At 46.4% G+C, this 14,275-nt stretch overlaps 1 protein-coding gene across 1 annotated transcript in view; it reads left to right on the top strand.

The window, feature by feature from the left end:
• Positions 1–3,134: 3,134 nt before the first annotated feature.
• The window catches only part of BRPF3 (bromodomain and PHD finger containing 3), a 34,120-nt gene continuing 22,979 nt past the window's right edge, over positions 3,135–14,275 (top strand). Inside the window, exons 1-4 of the mRNA XM_023527686.1 lie at positions 3,135–3,541; positions 6,452–7,928; positions 10,793–10,949; positions 13,157–13,288. Of these exons, the coding sequence (XP_023383454.1) occupies positions 6,478–7,928; positions 10,793–10,949; positions 13,157–13,288 (1,740 nt within the window). The 5' untranslated portion in view covers positions 3,135–3,541; positions 6,452–6,477. The remainder of the gene's footprint in view (positions 3,542–6,451; positions 7,929–10,792; positions 10,950–13,156; positions 13,289–14,275) is intronic.

Below are 14,275 nucleotides of genomic sequence, written 5' to 3' on the forward strand. Positions count from 1 at the left end.
TTTTTTAAGTGTAACGAAGATCTTTGATAAATTCAGTATGTACAGCACAAAGCACAGTACTTTGCAGTGTTAGATATTGTTATCCCTATACCCTTGCCATACCTCATATCCAATTCAACCCTTTTTTTCTTAACATCTGCCCACAGGAACTAGTTAGGATAATTTTTCTTATTATTCTCTGTATATTGTCCCTATGCCTGGGCTGCTCTGTCACTAAACTAATGTCATTCCACACTCTTTTCACAAATTCATATCCATCACTATTTAGAACCTGGCTAAAAGAAGTCTCCCATTCTCCATTTGAATAATGGTGGCTCCACACTGTTCATCAACTTATCTAATTTCTCCTGCATGTGTTTCTAGTTGTTTCCAGCTTGCTTCTTGATCACATACTAGTCAAGTCAAGGAAAAATACATTCTATGTTTACATATGATTACTGGGCCCTTTCTAGGTTGAAATTTTGTCATCATTTTCCAAAGCAACTTGTATAGTGTTGGACATACGGTAGGTGTTCAATAAGTGTCTGTAATAGGAATGAATGCAATTAAATTTAGAGGCCATAGGATTCAATGTAAAGCCTGTTGTTAGCCTAGCTAAACTTTTGTTTTCTAAGCAAACTCTATATTCTTAAACCATTTTCATTACAGTATAAAAACACTGCAATGATTCCAAACTCCAACGTTCTTCCCAATTATGGTTTCAAAATTCTCTTGGGTCTAAGGAAGGAATATTCTATTAAAACTAATTTATCAATCAAAGCCTATTTTCTTTTCATCATATACATTTTATTAATCCAGTGGGCACTGTGTCTGACCCTTCAGAGGTTTCTTGCCTTGGTAAACTAATGGTAATAGTAAAGAGTTGACTAACAGATCCTGAGATGCTGAAAAAAAAAATTGGGGGAGAAACTTTTTGTATTCATGTTTCCACTTTTAGTCAAAATGTTAAAAACATTCTCCTACTCCAATTAAGTTAGTTTCTACTTAGAAACGCAGGATTTTAAAAACACTACTATTTAGAATCTGTGCCTGTTTGTTGAAATTAATTGCTGTTTGGTTTAATGGAAAAGCCAGGAACTGGTGACTTTAAACTCTTTAAAATAGCTAAAGATTAAAAATCAATGAAATTTAGAGCCTCTGGTATTTTTGATATATGTTCTGAATTTGTTTTTAATAACATAATTGTCCCATGTTATATTTAAGATTACTTCATAGTGAACTGGTTATGTATGCAGTTACATTAACAGAAACCAATTCAAAATGTCAAAAACAAAACTGAGGACAACTGCAACGTTACAATTAAGAAAGTGGAAGTTGAAAATGGAAGAGAAACACTTAGATTGAATAAGGTCTTTCTATGAAAGCTCTGAATAGAAAAATCTAGAGGTTAGGTTAACTTAATGCATTTTCAACAGCATTAAAATCATTATTTTACTTACTGTTATGAGTGGAACCCAATCCATTTTCTCAAGGTGTTTTATTTATTAATTTTAGTGGAAAAAGATAGCTCCCAACCACACAAATGGAATTGTGTTAAATTTTGAAACCATCCATCAAGAAATAAGTTTACTAATCATATATGCAAATGGGTATATTTCACATTTTAAAAGAAGAAATTCAGTATTCTTGTTTCTATTAGTCTTCGGTTATTTTTTCTTAACTAAAAGTAACTGTAATATTCTTGCCCCTGCAGCTTCCCTTCCACAATTATCTTTTCTTCCACACCTTCCCTCCAAATGATTATTCCCCCTAGCCTTAGAACACCTGACATTAATTCACACTGTTTCATCTTCAGTTTTCAAAACATTGCCCTGCCCTTAGCTCTATAAGCCACCCTCTCTTTTAAAAAACTGGTTAACAGTATTTTTGCTATCACTTTGCCAGAGGGTGCTACACTGTAATTGGGAAAACATCTTTGTAATACAAATTGGCTTCATTACTTTTCACCAAACTTTCAAATTCAAAACACAATATATTTAAATCTCTTAGGATAATGAATACCTATACTTCGAAAGTAGCAGTACGTTCAATTTAAACATTTGGAAGACTTGGATCCTAAGACTTTGTCTTCATTCTCTAACGCTAGAATCTGTGTCTTTGATCATCAAAACCAGGCAAGAAATTGTGAAAGTAACACCAAGCTACACCATCAGCGTGGGCAGAAGAAACTTTCAAAATGTCATTCATCTTCACATTTAAAGGCAGTTTATCCATACGTCGTTTATAAATATCATTAAATATTGGTGCTTAAGACTTCAGTCATATCAGGTAAGCTTTCCGATTTAGAGGCAAAAGGGGAATGGCAAAGGAGCCCTCTTCCCTTCTTAAATTTCTTTATAAAACAAAAGCCAGTCTGATTACCTCTGAAAGCCAGAAGTTGCCATTTGTCAAGCATCTTTTACAAAGCCGCTTATCGCATTAAATTAACCGACTCCTAGCCAAATCAGGTTTAAGAAGAGTATTTCCCATGCCTACAGTGATAAACGAGTTACCAGACGTCCTTAAGCAGACTGTCAAACTTTTGTGTTTACTCTTTTTAAACACAGAGGGGAGAGGATGGCAAAACGAAAAGTCAGGTCTGTTTTAAGAAAGATGCCTCGTGGGGAACAAGACGCTCACCTGTACACAAGAGGCAGGTCTTTCCCGGCTGTCCTCACTGGGGGAGGGGACAGACATCGCTAGACCTTTGTCCTCTGGACCCGAGCACGGGGTGGGGTGGGGAACGACTTTCTGGGAGTAGAGCAGGCACCCGCACCCCAAGAAACTACAAACCGATTTTGACTTCAGTGACTGCCCTGGCTTAACCGTTGAAGGGACCCTTTAGCTCCGGGAAGGGGTTTGTTACCCAAAACCTTAGCCGCCTGCCCCGCAGGCATAGGGGAAGGGGACGACTGAACACTCTCAAGAATAGGGACCCCCGTCTTTCCCAACTAGACCCGAACGTCCCCAGCTCTCTTGTCGGGCTCAGCCCGCGGCAGACTGGGCTGGGGAGAGTCGGGGCCCCAGCGGGCGCAGACCCGTCTCTGCTCCGCGCCCCCGCCGCGTCCGCACCGCCACCGTGAGGCCGAACCGGGGACGGTGCCCCGTGGCGGCGGCGGCTCCGCGATCCTCTGCGCCACCCCGGCCGCTGCCGCGTCCGACACGGGCGGGGGGATTTTTTCTCGTTTCCCCCCTTTCGCGCTCTCGCTCCGTTCAGCGGGAGAGCCCGCGGAGCCAAGGAGAGAGCGAGGGAAGGGGTGGAGGTGGCGGGGGGAGGCCGGAGGGGCGGATCCTGCCTGGGGGCTGATCCCTCCTCCCCTCGGCCGGGCTCCGTGGCGGCAGCGGCGGCGGCGGCTCCATTCCCCCTCCTCCCCCGGGAGCGGCGGCGGTGGCGGCGGCCGGGCCGGGGCCCCAGCACGGGCCGGAAGGGGGCACGGCTGTGGCCGCGGACGCCAGCGCGGGAGGAGGCCGCGCTCCGCTCCCCAGGGCGCGCCGACCTGCTCGACGGTCGGCCCGTCCGCGCCCAGGGTCCGGGAACGGTGGGGCCGGGCCGGCCGCTGAGGTAATGGGGGCGCCAGTGGGGCTGGACAGAGCAGGGGCGGGGGCAGCGGGGCCTGCGGGGAACTGGGACTGCGCGGGTTGGGAAGGCAAGGGGGGGCTTCCCGAGCAGGGCGGGAACGGTTCGAAGGCCCTCTCCTGGAGCGACGGCGGCGGCGGCGGGGAAGAAGGCGGGTGAGGGGGGGAGCTGAAAAGCGAGGACCCCCTCCCGCAGCCGCCATCTTGTTTCCCCCCAGCCCTGGAAGCCGAGCCGCTGAGCCCCGCCCCCGCCACGCTCTCCAATTGGCCAGGCTTGAGGCGAGTCCCACCCCCTGAGCGTCCCTTTCCACCCCGGTTTCCCCTGACGGACAGATGAGGTGGCCAATGGGCACTCGGCTCTGCCCCGCTCGTTCGCTGGCGCTAGCTTTCTCCGTCTTAGGGTCGGACTTCGCCTCAGTCTGTCTCTGGCGCGCTCGCCCCCTCCCCTTTGGGAAGGTGGTGTTATTCCCTCCTTTCTCCTCCGAAGGGTCAGGATTCTTCTGGAAGAGGTGCCCCTTTAAAGTGGCAGGAGTCTTGTGTGGGGTCCACGTCTCATGAGTATCTCGTGGGGTACAGGGGGTACCATCTAATTGCAGAAACTCATTCTTCTGGAACCTGAGTGGGGTGGATGACCGGGGTCTCAGCGAATAACGAAAAGACCTCTGCGGGTATTAGAGATATTTGGAGGTGTGTATGTGGGAAGGGCTGTGGGGGATGAGAAACTCCCGCCAAAAAACTAAGCTCCTTGTGGGCGAAACTCATTTCATTTTACTCAGCAGCAGCCCTTTCCTTTTAGAGTTTGCCCCCCAGAGTCTGGAGGCTTGAGTAGGACAGAAGTGGTCTCCCTAGATACTTGCTGCTTGATGGAGAGATACATGAGCTGCTGGGGAGTAACAGGAATGATTTAGAGTGGCTTTAACAAAGGTGGGGGCCATAGCCTCTCTAGACTATGTCAAGTTATTACTGAGGTAGATTTTCACACCTCTGCTAGGGTCTCTGTGCCCTTGAGGGATTGGGGGCCACAAAGCAAGTCTTTTGGCCCCGGCTACCCCCAGGGAGTTGGCATCTGTAGGGCAAGTAGTGGTTCAAGGGCCTCTGGAACCTGGACAGAATTGCTGGAATGATTCTGTTTCCTTGGCTTCAAATGGGTGGCTCTCTCCCTGGCACTGCTCCTCAGCCACATTGTTTTTTGTTTGTTTCAGTCACACTTTGGGATTGGATGGCCTTTTAAATAAGGATGTTAATTATACCTTATAAACAAATAGCAACCCTTAAGAGGTAGATTTCATTGATTTAATTTTACTGATGGAATATGGAGGCACAGAGATTAAATGACTTTCTTCAGATCATACAGGGCCAAAAGTAGAACCTAGATTGCTTCAGAGCCTCTTTTTGTATGAGACAATGGTATCTCTGTGGTATTCTTACCTCCTAGTGAGATGAGTTGAGCAGGTTAGGAGATCTGGGTTTGAATTGTAGCTTTTACTAGTTTGGAGTTGAGTGACAACTTTCTGAGCTTTTGTTTCTTCATCTGTAAAATGGATATGATAATATCTATTCTGCCTCCCAAACTAGTTTTGAGAAATATTAAAAATAAAAGGGCTTTGTAGTTTGTAAAAATATGCTAATCATTACCATAACCACTTTATGGATAAAGATCCTGTAACCAAGATGACAAAACTATTTTTCTTCTTGAATTCCTTTCCTTGTTCATACCCTTTCAAGTCTCTGCCCACACCTCAGGGCACCATATCCCCAAAGTTCTTTCCTTGTTGTCATGGCCTCAGTAACTGCCTACCACAGGTCCTTTGAGCTTGTCATAGTTCCCTCCATGTAGAGAATGATGTGGGAAACTTTAGGGCTTTCTCTATGCTGCACGAGGGTGGACTAGATGTAAGTATTTGGGAGGAGAGGGACTTTTGAGGTAACAATGTATTGAGAGTTTACCTCAGGTATTGCCCCAGTCACCTTGGCCTTAGGTCTAATGAAGGTCCCAGATAGGTCACTTAAAACTTCAGTGCCACTTGGGGCTGCTTCCAGAGCTTCTGCTTAGAGATATACTAGCCAGTGCATCCTGAATGCTGCCTTTTGCAAAGAAAACCCTGAATACTGTAGTTCGAAGTCCTTAGACTGCATGAGATAGACATTTCCTGTGCCATCACACCTTCTCCCTATGCATAATCAGGGGATAGGGTTTCTGGTCATGGTAGGAGGGCTGTAGACGTGTGAATTTTTGATCCTTTGTTGGGGTCACTGTTCATGTCCAAAGCTTGAAAGTGGACGCTGTCCTTTTCTAAAGCTTTGCTCACCCTCTCCTTTTCAACATAGTTAGCTGTCCCACAGCCTTATGTACATCATTAAAACATTATATCTCTCCCCATGTTGCATTATAATGCTTTGTTTACTTTTCTGTTCCTTCTTCATTCAAACAGAACTCCTAGGAGACAGGGATCATGTTTGATTTCTCCTTTCATTTCAGTAATATTTACTGAGTACTTACTTAGGGACCAGGCACCATTCCAGGTGCTGGGGATATAGCAGTGAACAGGACAGGTAAAAATCCTTCCCCTCATGGAGCTTACATTCTAGTGGAAGGAAGCAAATGTACATGATAAATACGTAAATTAGCATAGTAAAAGATGGTGAGTGTTATAGTGAAAGATAAAGCAAGATGAAAGATTGCTGGTGGGAGAAAGGGATTTGCAATTTTAGATAGAGTGGTCAGGAAAGGTCTCACCGAGAATTGATGTTTGTGGGAAGACTTAAAGGAGCAAGCTATGTGGACATGTGAGGGGCAGGATGCTCAGACAGAGGGAACAGCCAGTCTTGTTGGTGGCTGCTTGATCAGATGGAAGGGTGAATGAATGCTCATGGTCTCCTGGCTTTCTCTCCTTAGGCTTGTCCCCTTGTTTCCCAGGTGCCATGAGGAAGCCTCGCCGGAAGTCACGGCAGAATGCCGAGGGCCGGCGTTCCCCATCCCCCTACAGTCTCAAGTGCTCACCCACTCGAGAAACCCTGACATATGCCCAGGCCCAGCGGATTGTTGAGGTGGACATTGATGGACGTCTGCATCGAATCAGCATCTATGACCCACTCAAGATCATCACAGAGGATGAGCTGACTGCCCAGGATATCACCGAATGCAATAGTAACAAGGAAAACAGTGAACAGCCTCAGTTCCCTGGCAAGTCCAAAAAACCCTCATCCAAGGGCAAAAAGAAGGAGTCCTGCTCCAAGCATGCATCCGGCACCTCCTTCAACCTCCCGCAGCCCAGCTTCCGCATGGTAGACTCAGGCAGTCAACCAGAAGCACCTCCGCTGCCTGCTGCCTACTACCGCTACATTGAGAAGCTGCCTGAAGACCTGGATGCAGAGGTAGAGTATGACATGGATGAGGAGGACCTTGCCTGGCTGGACATGGTGAATGAGAAGCGGCGAGTAGATGGGCACAGTTTGGTGTCAGCAGACACCTTTGAGCTGCTGGTGGACCGGCTTGAGAAGGAGTCATACTTGGAGAGTCGCAGTAGTGGGGCCCAACAGTCACTCATTGATGAAGACGCCTTCTGCTGTGTGTGCCTGGATGATGAATGCCACAATAGCAATGTCATTCTCTTCTGTGACATTTGCAACTTGGCTGTACACCAGGAATGCTATGGTGTCCCCTACATCCCTGAGGGTCAGTGGCTCTGCCGCTGCTGCCTTCAGTCTCCCTCCCGGCCTGTGGATTGCATCCTCTGCCCCAATAAAGGTGGCGCCTTCAAACAGACCAGTGATGGGCACTGGGCCCACGTGGTGTGTGCTATCTGGATCCCCGAAGTCTGCTTTGCTAACACCGTGTTCCTGGAGCCCATTGAGGGCATTGACAACATCCCGCCTGCCCGCTGGAAACTAACCTGCTATATATGCAAGCAGAAGGGGCTGGGTGCAGCCATCCAGTGCCATAAGGTAAACTGCTACACAGCCTTCCATGTGACGTGTGCACAGCGGGCTGGGCTCTTTATGAAGATTGAACCCATGCGTGAGACCAGCCTCAATGGAACCATCTTCACAGTGCGCAAGACTGCCTACTGTGAGGCCCACTCACCACCAGGGGCTGCCGCTGCTAGGAGGAAGGGTGACTCCCCCGGAAGCCTTAGTGAGGCTGGAGATGAGGAAGGGCTGAAAGAGGGATGTGGGGAGGAGGAAGAGAAGGAAGAGGTGGAAGAGGAGGAGGAAGGTGAAGGCCAGGGCGGAGTAGGCAGCCCCCTCAAGGGAGTGCCCAAGAAGAACAAGATGACTTTGAAGCAGAAGATCAAGAAGGAGCCAGAGGAAGTGGGTCGAGACACACCCTCCACTGTCCCCTTGGTCACTGTCGCTCAGATACCCTCTTACAGGTGAGCCTGCCCTGAGGGCTCCCTAGGGACTCATGGTTTCTTCTTGGGCTGGTGTTGGCCCTGAGCCAGGCCTCCTTCCCCAAGCACTGTTGGTGAACATCTGTTCTCTTCTGTGCCCTCAAATTTCTCCTTTGGACCCTGGGCTTGCCTAGCCTGATTTGTGATTTTGATTGTGTCCTTAGAACAATGTATTTCCTTTGGTTCAAGGTGAGACAAACATTTCAAATTGTTTATAAACTCAGGAAATGATGTCTAAGGCAGTATTTTTCAACAGGGGCACAGATGGCATTTTGGACAAGATAATTCTTCATTATTAGGACTGTCCCATGCATTTCTATATGTTTAGCATCGCTGGTCTTTGTGCCAGTTGCATCCACTCCCTTATTGCCTGGTTTTTGTCATGACCTCAAACATTCCCCACATGTTTCCAAAAACCCCTACAGTGATATAGCTACTTCTAACAACTGTTTCTCAATTAAAAGTTTCTGCTGTCCCGAAAGCTTGGTCTTGGGAATGATGGGGACAGTGTGTGAGGGGGCGGTGGCATTAGGGGCACATGCTAGTCCTCCTGTTGAGAAGCTTTTAGATTTAGGAGAAAGAGGATCACTCAGTTTAGCTGTGTAACTAAGCCACCTTAACCCCTACTGAGTGTGTAGAGAGACCAGTGTACCTTGTAAACCATCAGAGAGGTAGCTGGAGCTGTTGGAGGTATGGGAGGTTGGCAGAAAAGCAAGAGACGGAAGATTTTCCAGTGGGGGCTCATCTCAGAAGTAATGCACATTAATAAGTATATAGGGTTAGAGTAGGAAGGAATCTTGGAGATTATTCATCTAATATTCATCTAATGTAGTCCTTACACCTTCTCCCACACCCCCAGATGAAGAAACCGCGGCCACGGGAGGTAAAGTTGTTCATTCCTTTATTCATTCAATGAGATATTTATTGAGCACTTACTATATGCCAAGTCCTGTTCTAAGGGCTGGAACTAGGTGGAAAAGTGGCAGATTCTGGACCCCAAGCTGGAGTTCATGATGCCTCTAGGTTCTGTACCTGCTGTTTGTCTCTCTTGATGAGAGGGATTGGGAGAAAGAAGTACTAGAGGGTAGTGGAGAATGAGTTCTATGAGGGGAACAGGCAACCAGACTTGTCAGTCTGGGAAGAAAATAAGAGCGGAGAAGGTCAGGAGGGCAAGGCTCTTGTTGCAAACCATGGCTTGAGTTAGAATTCAGTCAACTGGAAGTGTATCTTTTAGTCACAGCTGTTCTACGTAACCCTCTTCTCTGAGGTGAGTGGTTGAATGCTTAGCCCCTACCTGTAGGGTGGTTTTGTGCTGGGCTTGACTTCGGTCCTGTCTGCTCTTGTGTCTCTTGAAAAGGCCAGCATGGCATGCTGGCTTAGAACCAGACAGATCTGCATTTGATCCTGCTGCTTTCATTAACTACCTGTGTGACCTTTGACAAGTTACTTAACTTCTTTAATCCTTAGTATATTTATTTGCAAATGAATCTACTGTCATATGGTTGTTGTGAGAAATAAATAATAAAAATAAAGCACTTAGCATAGTGCCTGGCAAATAGTAAGTGCTCAATAAATAGTGGCTGCTGCTGCTGCTATTTTGTTATTATTCTTTTTCTTACCTGCACAAATGCTATTGGGACCTTCCATGCCAAGAGGTTGTAGAGGGAGGGGGCTGCCTGCATCTGGGCAGGTGTGCTTGGCATGGGCGTTGGTGGGGGAATCTGTCCTTTGGGGAAAGGCTTAGGCCTTGATTTTGTAAGCTTGGCTTTGGGGCAGGAAAGTCTGACCATAGAAAGACATAAGGCCAAGGTGAGCAATATCCAGTCCAAGATGCCTGTCCTTCTTAGGTTCTACCTTCTTGTTTAGCCATGCTTATTGTCCTTTCAGTAGAGTGAGATGAAAACGAAAGCACTGGAAACACCACAGGAGCACTGAGGCCTTGATTACCTGGTGGATAACCAATTATGAAACACAGCATGGTATAGCAGAGAGATCGTGGATTCAAATCCCACCCAGCTCTATCATCTTATTAGCTGCAGTAGTGACTTTGACCATTTATTCAGCCTCTGTTCCTAAACTGCCTTTCCATCTTCTGTAACATGGGAATAATGATACCCACCTTATGGTATGGACATGAGGACAGAGATTGTAGGCTTTTATTAACTCTTTTTCTACCTCTTTCTCTCACATATCACTGGCTTAAAACCTGACCTTAAAACTTCTCTTCTGGGGTAGTTTAGCCAGCTAAGTTTTCAGATTCTCCATCCTCTTATACATTTATATTCTTTTTTTTTTTTTTTTAATTTGGTTCAGAATTGGACATTTTTAGGCTGCTGAGGTTTTTAATGAAAAATCTGAAATCAGACAAACCTAAGGAGTTGCATTTGGGCTCAGAAGCCTGCACTGCTCCTACTAGTTTTCCGTCTGTCTTGGCTATGGACTACTCCCTGGTTTGGTGGGAGCCTCAGCCACAGAAAATAGTGACCACATTGCCCATAGTTTACTCAAGTTCCTGTTCTCTTTTGCTGCCTTTATCAGGAGAAGGCTGGGAGTGTTGGGTCACAGGCCTGTTTCTCAGGAGTCCAGGACCACAGGAAACAGGGTTTCTGGGAGAGGGTTCTTTTGAAAAATTGGGACTGCAGTGCAGGAGGTAGAAAGTCAAGTGAAATATGCTGAAGCTGCTTAACTTTGCTGTCCTTTTCAAGCATTCCTCTGAGGTGAGGCATTTGGCTACTTTATTCTGTCTTCCTTTATAAGGTTTGGAAGTGAACCTGGGTCTGAATAGGAGGCTATAATCTGGGCTGCCTACTGACCCTGTCTTTCACTTCCCTGTGCCTCTACTCAAGGTTGAACAAGATCTGTAGTGGTCTCTCCTTTCAGAGGAAAAACCAGTTCATGCAGCGGCTTCACAACTACTGGCTGTTGAAACGGCAGGCACGGAATGGTGTCCCCCTCATCAGGCGCCTGCACTCCCACCTGCAGTCCCAAAGAAATGCCGAGCAGGTAGGTGAAATGGTGATTCGAAAGTGGTGGAGTAAAGGAGGTGGAGAGTGGAGGAGAAGGAGTGATGGTTGGGGCATTCCTCCCGAGCCCTTGTCGAGCCTTTGCCTCCATCCTCTCACTTCTTTTCCAGAAACAACCTGCAGCACTACAGAGCTCTTTAGATCAGATAGCTTCTCCTGGATGGGAAAGGCTCGATTTTGGAGCAAATTCTAGGGGAGAGTGGAAAGCAACCCCAGCTTTCTGTATATGTCGGGAAAATCGTTTAGATGTGGCAGAAAGGAAAAAGTGGGTTGAATGAGAGCCAGGCAGCCACATTGTATGAATTAGGAAAAGGCACACTTTCTTCAAGACACTATACTGCTATCTGCCAAAACATGTTTCATAGAAAATATACAATTTACCATCTAAGTTGGAGAGCACTGCCTGCACAGTTGTAGTGTCCTTTTAGCCACTAGCAACTGGAGTTGCTACATGTTTAGTGTTTTCTGAGAAGGTAGAGGCCTCCCGAGAGACTTTTTAAATCATCTTTAGTTCCCTCTCCCTCTTTACTTGCTCCTTTATTTCTGCCTTTAAGTAGTCCCACACTGCTACTCCAGAGATGAAGCAAGCCTTCACATGACAATGGTGCCCTCTGTGTTCTGTCTGATTTCACTTTTGTCTTTTGTAACTAAAGTCTTGAAGTGCACGTCTGTATCTGGTCCTTCCTCAAAATGGTCCACATGCTCTCCTGAAGGCTCCCCTCCAACATCAGCAACTGCCTCCCAGTCCAACAAGTCTTTCCTCAGATTCTTACTTTATTGACCATTGAGCTACATTTGACACCATGATCACATTGTCCTAGAGCTTCTCTGTGACACCATTTTCTACCTCCTACACCCCCACAGACTGTACCCTGTGCCCGTCCCACTTCGTATTCCTTAATGATAACATTTCCAGGAGCTCTGTTGCTTGCCTGTTTGCCTGGAGTAGTTGTTCACTCTCATTGTTTTAAATAATGTGGCAGTAGCTCTTAAGTTTATCTTCCTTCTTCTCAGTAAACGCACTTCCCCATTGTTGTCATGAAACCTTCTCCCTCCTGGCCTCAGATATTCCCCACCTTAGAGTTATTTTTGCCTCTTCCCTCCATAACAAGCTACAGTTAATTATCCCCTGAGCTCTTTGGAGAAATTTATCAGAATATGGCCTTTTGTCTCCATTCTCCAGTTACCCTGTTCACCCATGTCATCTTAATTTCAACAATAGCTTTCTAGGTTGTCACTAACCCTTAATTCTTATTTTGCGCTATAACTGATAATGACTTACATACCATTTTCCATCCTGTCACTTCTTTTCCAGAATATATTCCCTCTCTCTAGGCAGGCCATGTCTAGGCTCTTTTGCCTGGCATTTGAGGCTTCTTGTCAGCTGGATCCTGGGTCTTCCTTGGCTTTTGTGGTTCTTCAGCCTCTCTGCTCTGGCCAGCCCATTTTTCTCACCAAGCAAAGAATCACTAATTCTGTCTCCACACTTCTGTTCTCTGGTTCCTTTGGTTCCAAAAGAGGCCGGCTTTATTGCTTTAGTCATCCATGTCCATCACTACATGTGAAAAACCTAGTAAGATTGCCTCTCCCAGGAAGCCTTTCCTTACCTTACCCAGCTCACTGAGATCTTCTCTATTTTCTATCCTCTCTCAGCATTTTATATTCAGTCTATCTGATCAGTTTTTGTCGTCTTTATGCTACTACCCCCTTGTGTATCCAAGTCTGAGCCTCTTCCTTCCCCCAACCACACTATAACCTCTTCTAGGACGGGAGTCATGTTTTAGGTGGTAGTGGTTGTGTTTTAAAATATGTTCAGGTCAGTCAGTATAAGCTCATAGTAAGAATACTTTGTTTTCTAGCCAAGTCGAAGCTCTAGGGTGAAAGTCCTTTCACCTCAAGGTGTCTGTTAGTTTCCTTTGGAAATTCTTTCCAGCCCTGAGGGGCACAGCTGTTCTAGTTTCCCCAAGGTTAAGGTGAAGCAGCAGTGGTTATTGTGCAGCAATGAAGAAACATTGTTATAAGGTCAGGGAAGCACAGGAGAAAGGATGGGGTGGAGAGGGAGTGGAAGGGCTCTCAGGGACTGTGGCTCAAGGAAGGGATGGGGGCTCTTACTTGCCGAGGCCCGATGAAGCTTGAACAGGGAGAGGATTTTGCACCTAGCTCCTTCCTTTCCCTTCCCTCCTGCAGCGAGAGCAGGACGAAAAAACAAGTGCAGTGAAGGAGGAGCTGAAATACTGGCAGAAGCTCCGGCACGACTTGGAACGGGCGCGATTGCTTATTGAACTGATTCGGAAAAGAGAGAAGCTCAAGAGGGAGCAGGTGAGGAAGAACTCTGAGCCTTAGGGCTCTTGTTCAAGAACTTTTTCTTATGTCAGTATGTTATAGGGAGACCTGGAGCCTCTGCCTAGTGCCAACTTTTTTCCTTTCCTGCCCAGCACTATGAGCTCCAAGGCCTGCATACTCTGCATTGGGTGTATTGCTACTGTGTTGTAACTGGGGTTTGGCTTCTGGCGGCCTCAAGCATAAGCTTGTTATCATATGCCTGAGCCCATCTCTGGAGTTTCTGACCCAGGGACTCTTAGGGGAAGCCAGGCCTTGAGTATTTTCAAAAGCTTCTCAGAGCATTCTGACAGGCATCACCTCTGGCCTGGGGACTTCTAAGAGTTCTCAGTTGGCCCTTAAACACTTATGGTCCTGAATCATTTAAATTTTTCAACCTCTAGAGGAAATTCTAGGCCTCTGAGCATGGAGACTATTGAGATAGGTAGTGTAGCATAGAGGTTAGGAATATGAACTGTGACACCAGACTGCCTGGGTTTGAATCCTGGCTCTGCCACTTACTACTTGTGTGACATTAAGTTGCTTAATCTCCTTATACCTCAGTTTCCTCAATTATAAAATGGGGGTAATAATAGAACCTACCTCATAAGGTAGTTTGTGAGGATTAGATGATTTGTATATATAAAGAGCATAGAACAGTGCTCGGCACATAGGGGTTATAGAGTCAGTTGCTATCATCATTATTGCTATTGATATTCTTTGTTTCCCTGAAGTGTCTACTGTAAGTGCTGTACACGTGGCAGAGAGCAAATACTATTAATTGAATGGATGATGAGCCAAAACTGTTCTCTCTGGTTCAGGAACAGCAGCTGTTACACGCATGCTTCAAAGGCCTGGGTTAAAGATGTTCCTTTCCGTCTTTCTCCAAACTCCCGCTTCACTGTTCAGCTCCAGCATGATCCCTTCTCTTGTAGGCCTATAGCCTGAGTTTCCACTTATGAGAGTGGACAGCTCTTGCCATATTTA

Source organism: Pteropus vampyrus, unplaced genomic scaffold (genome assembly GCF_000151845.1).
Source record: "Pteropus vampyrus isolate Shadow unplaced genomic scaffold, Pvam_2.0 Scaffold18, whole genome shotgun sequence".
Lineage (NCBI taxonomy): Eukaryota > Metazoa > Chordata > Mammalia > Chiroptera > Pteropodidae > Pteropus > Pteropus vampyrus.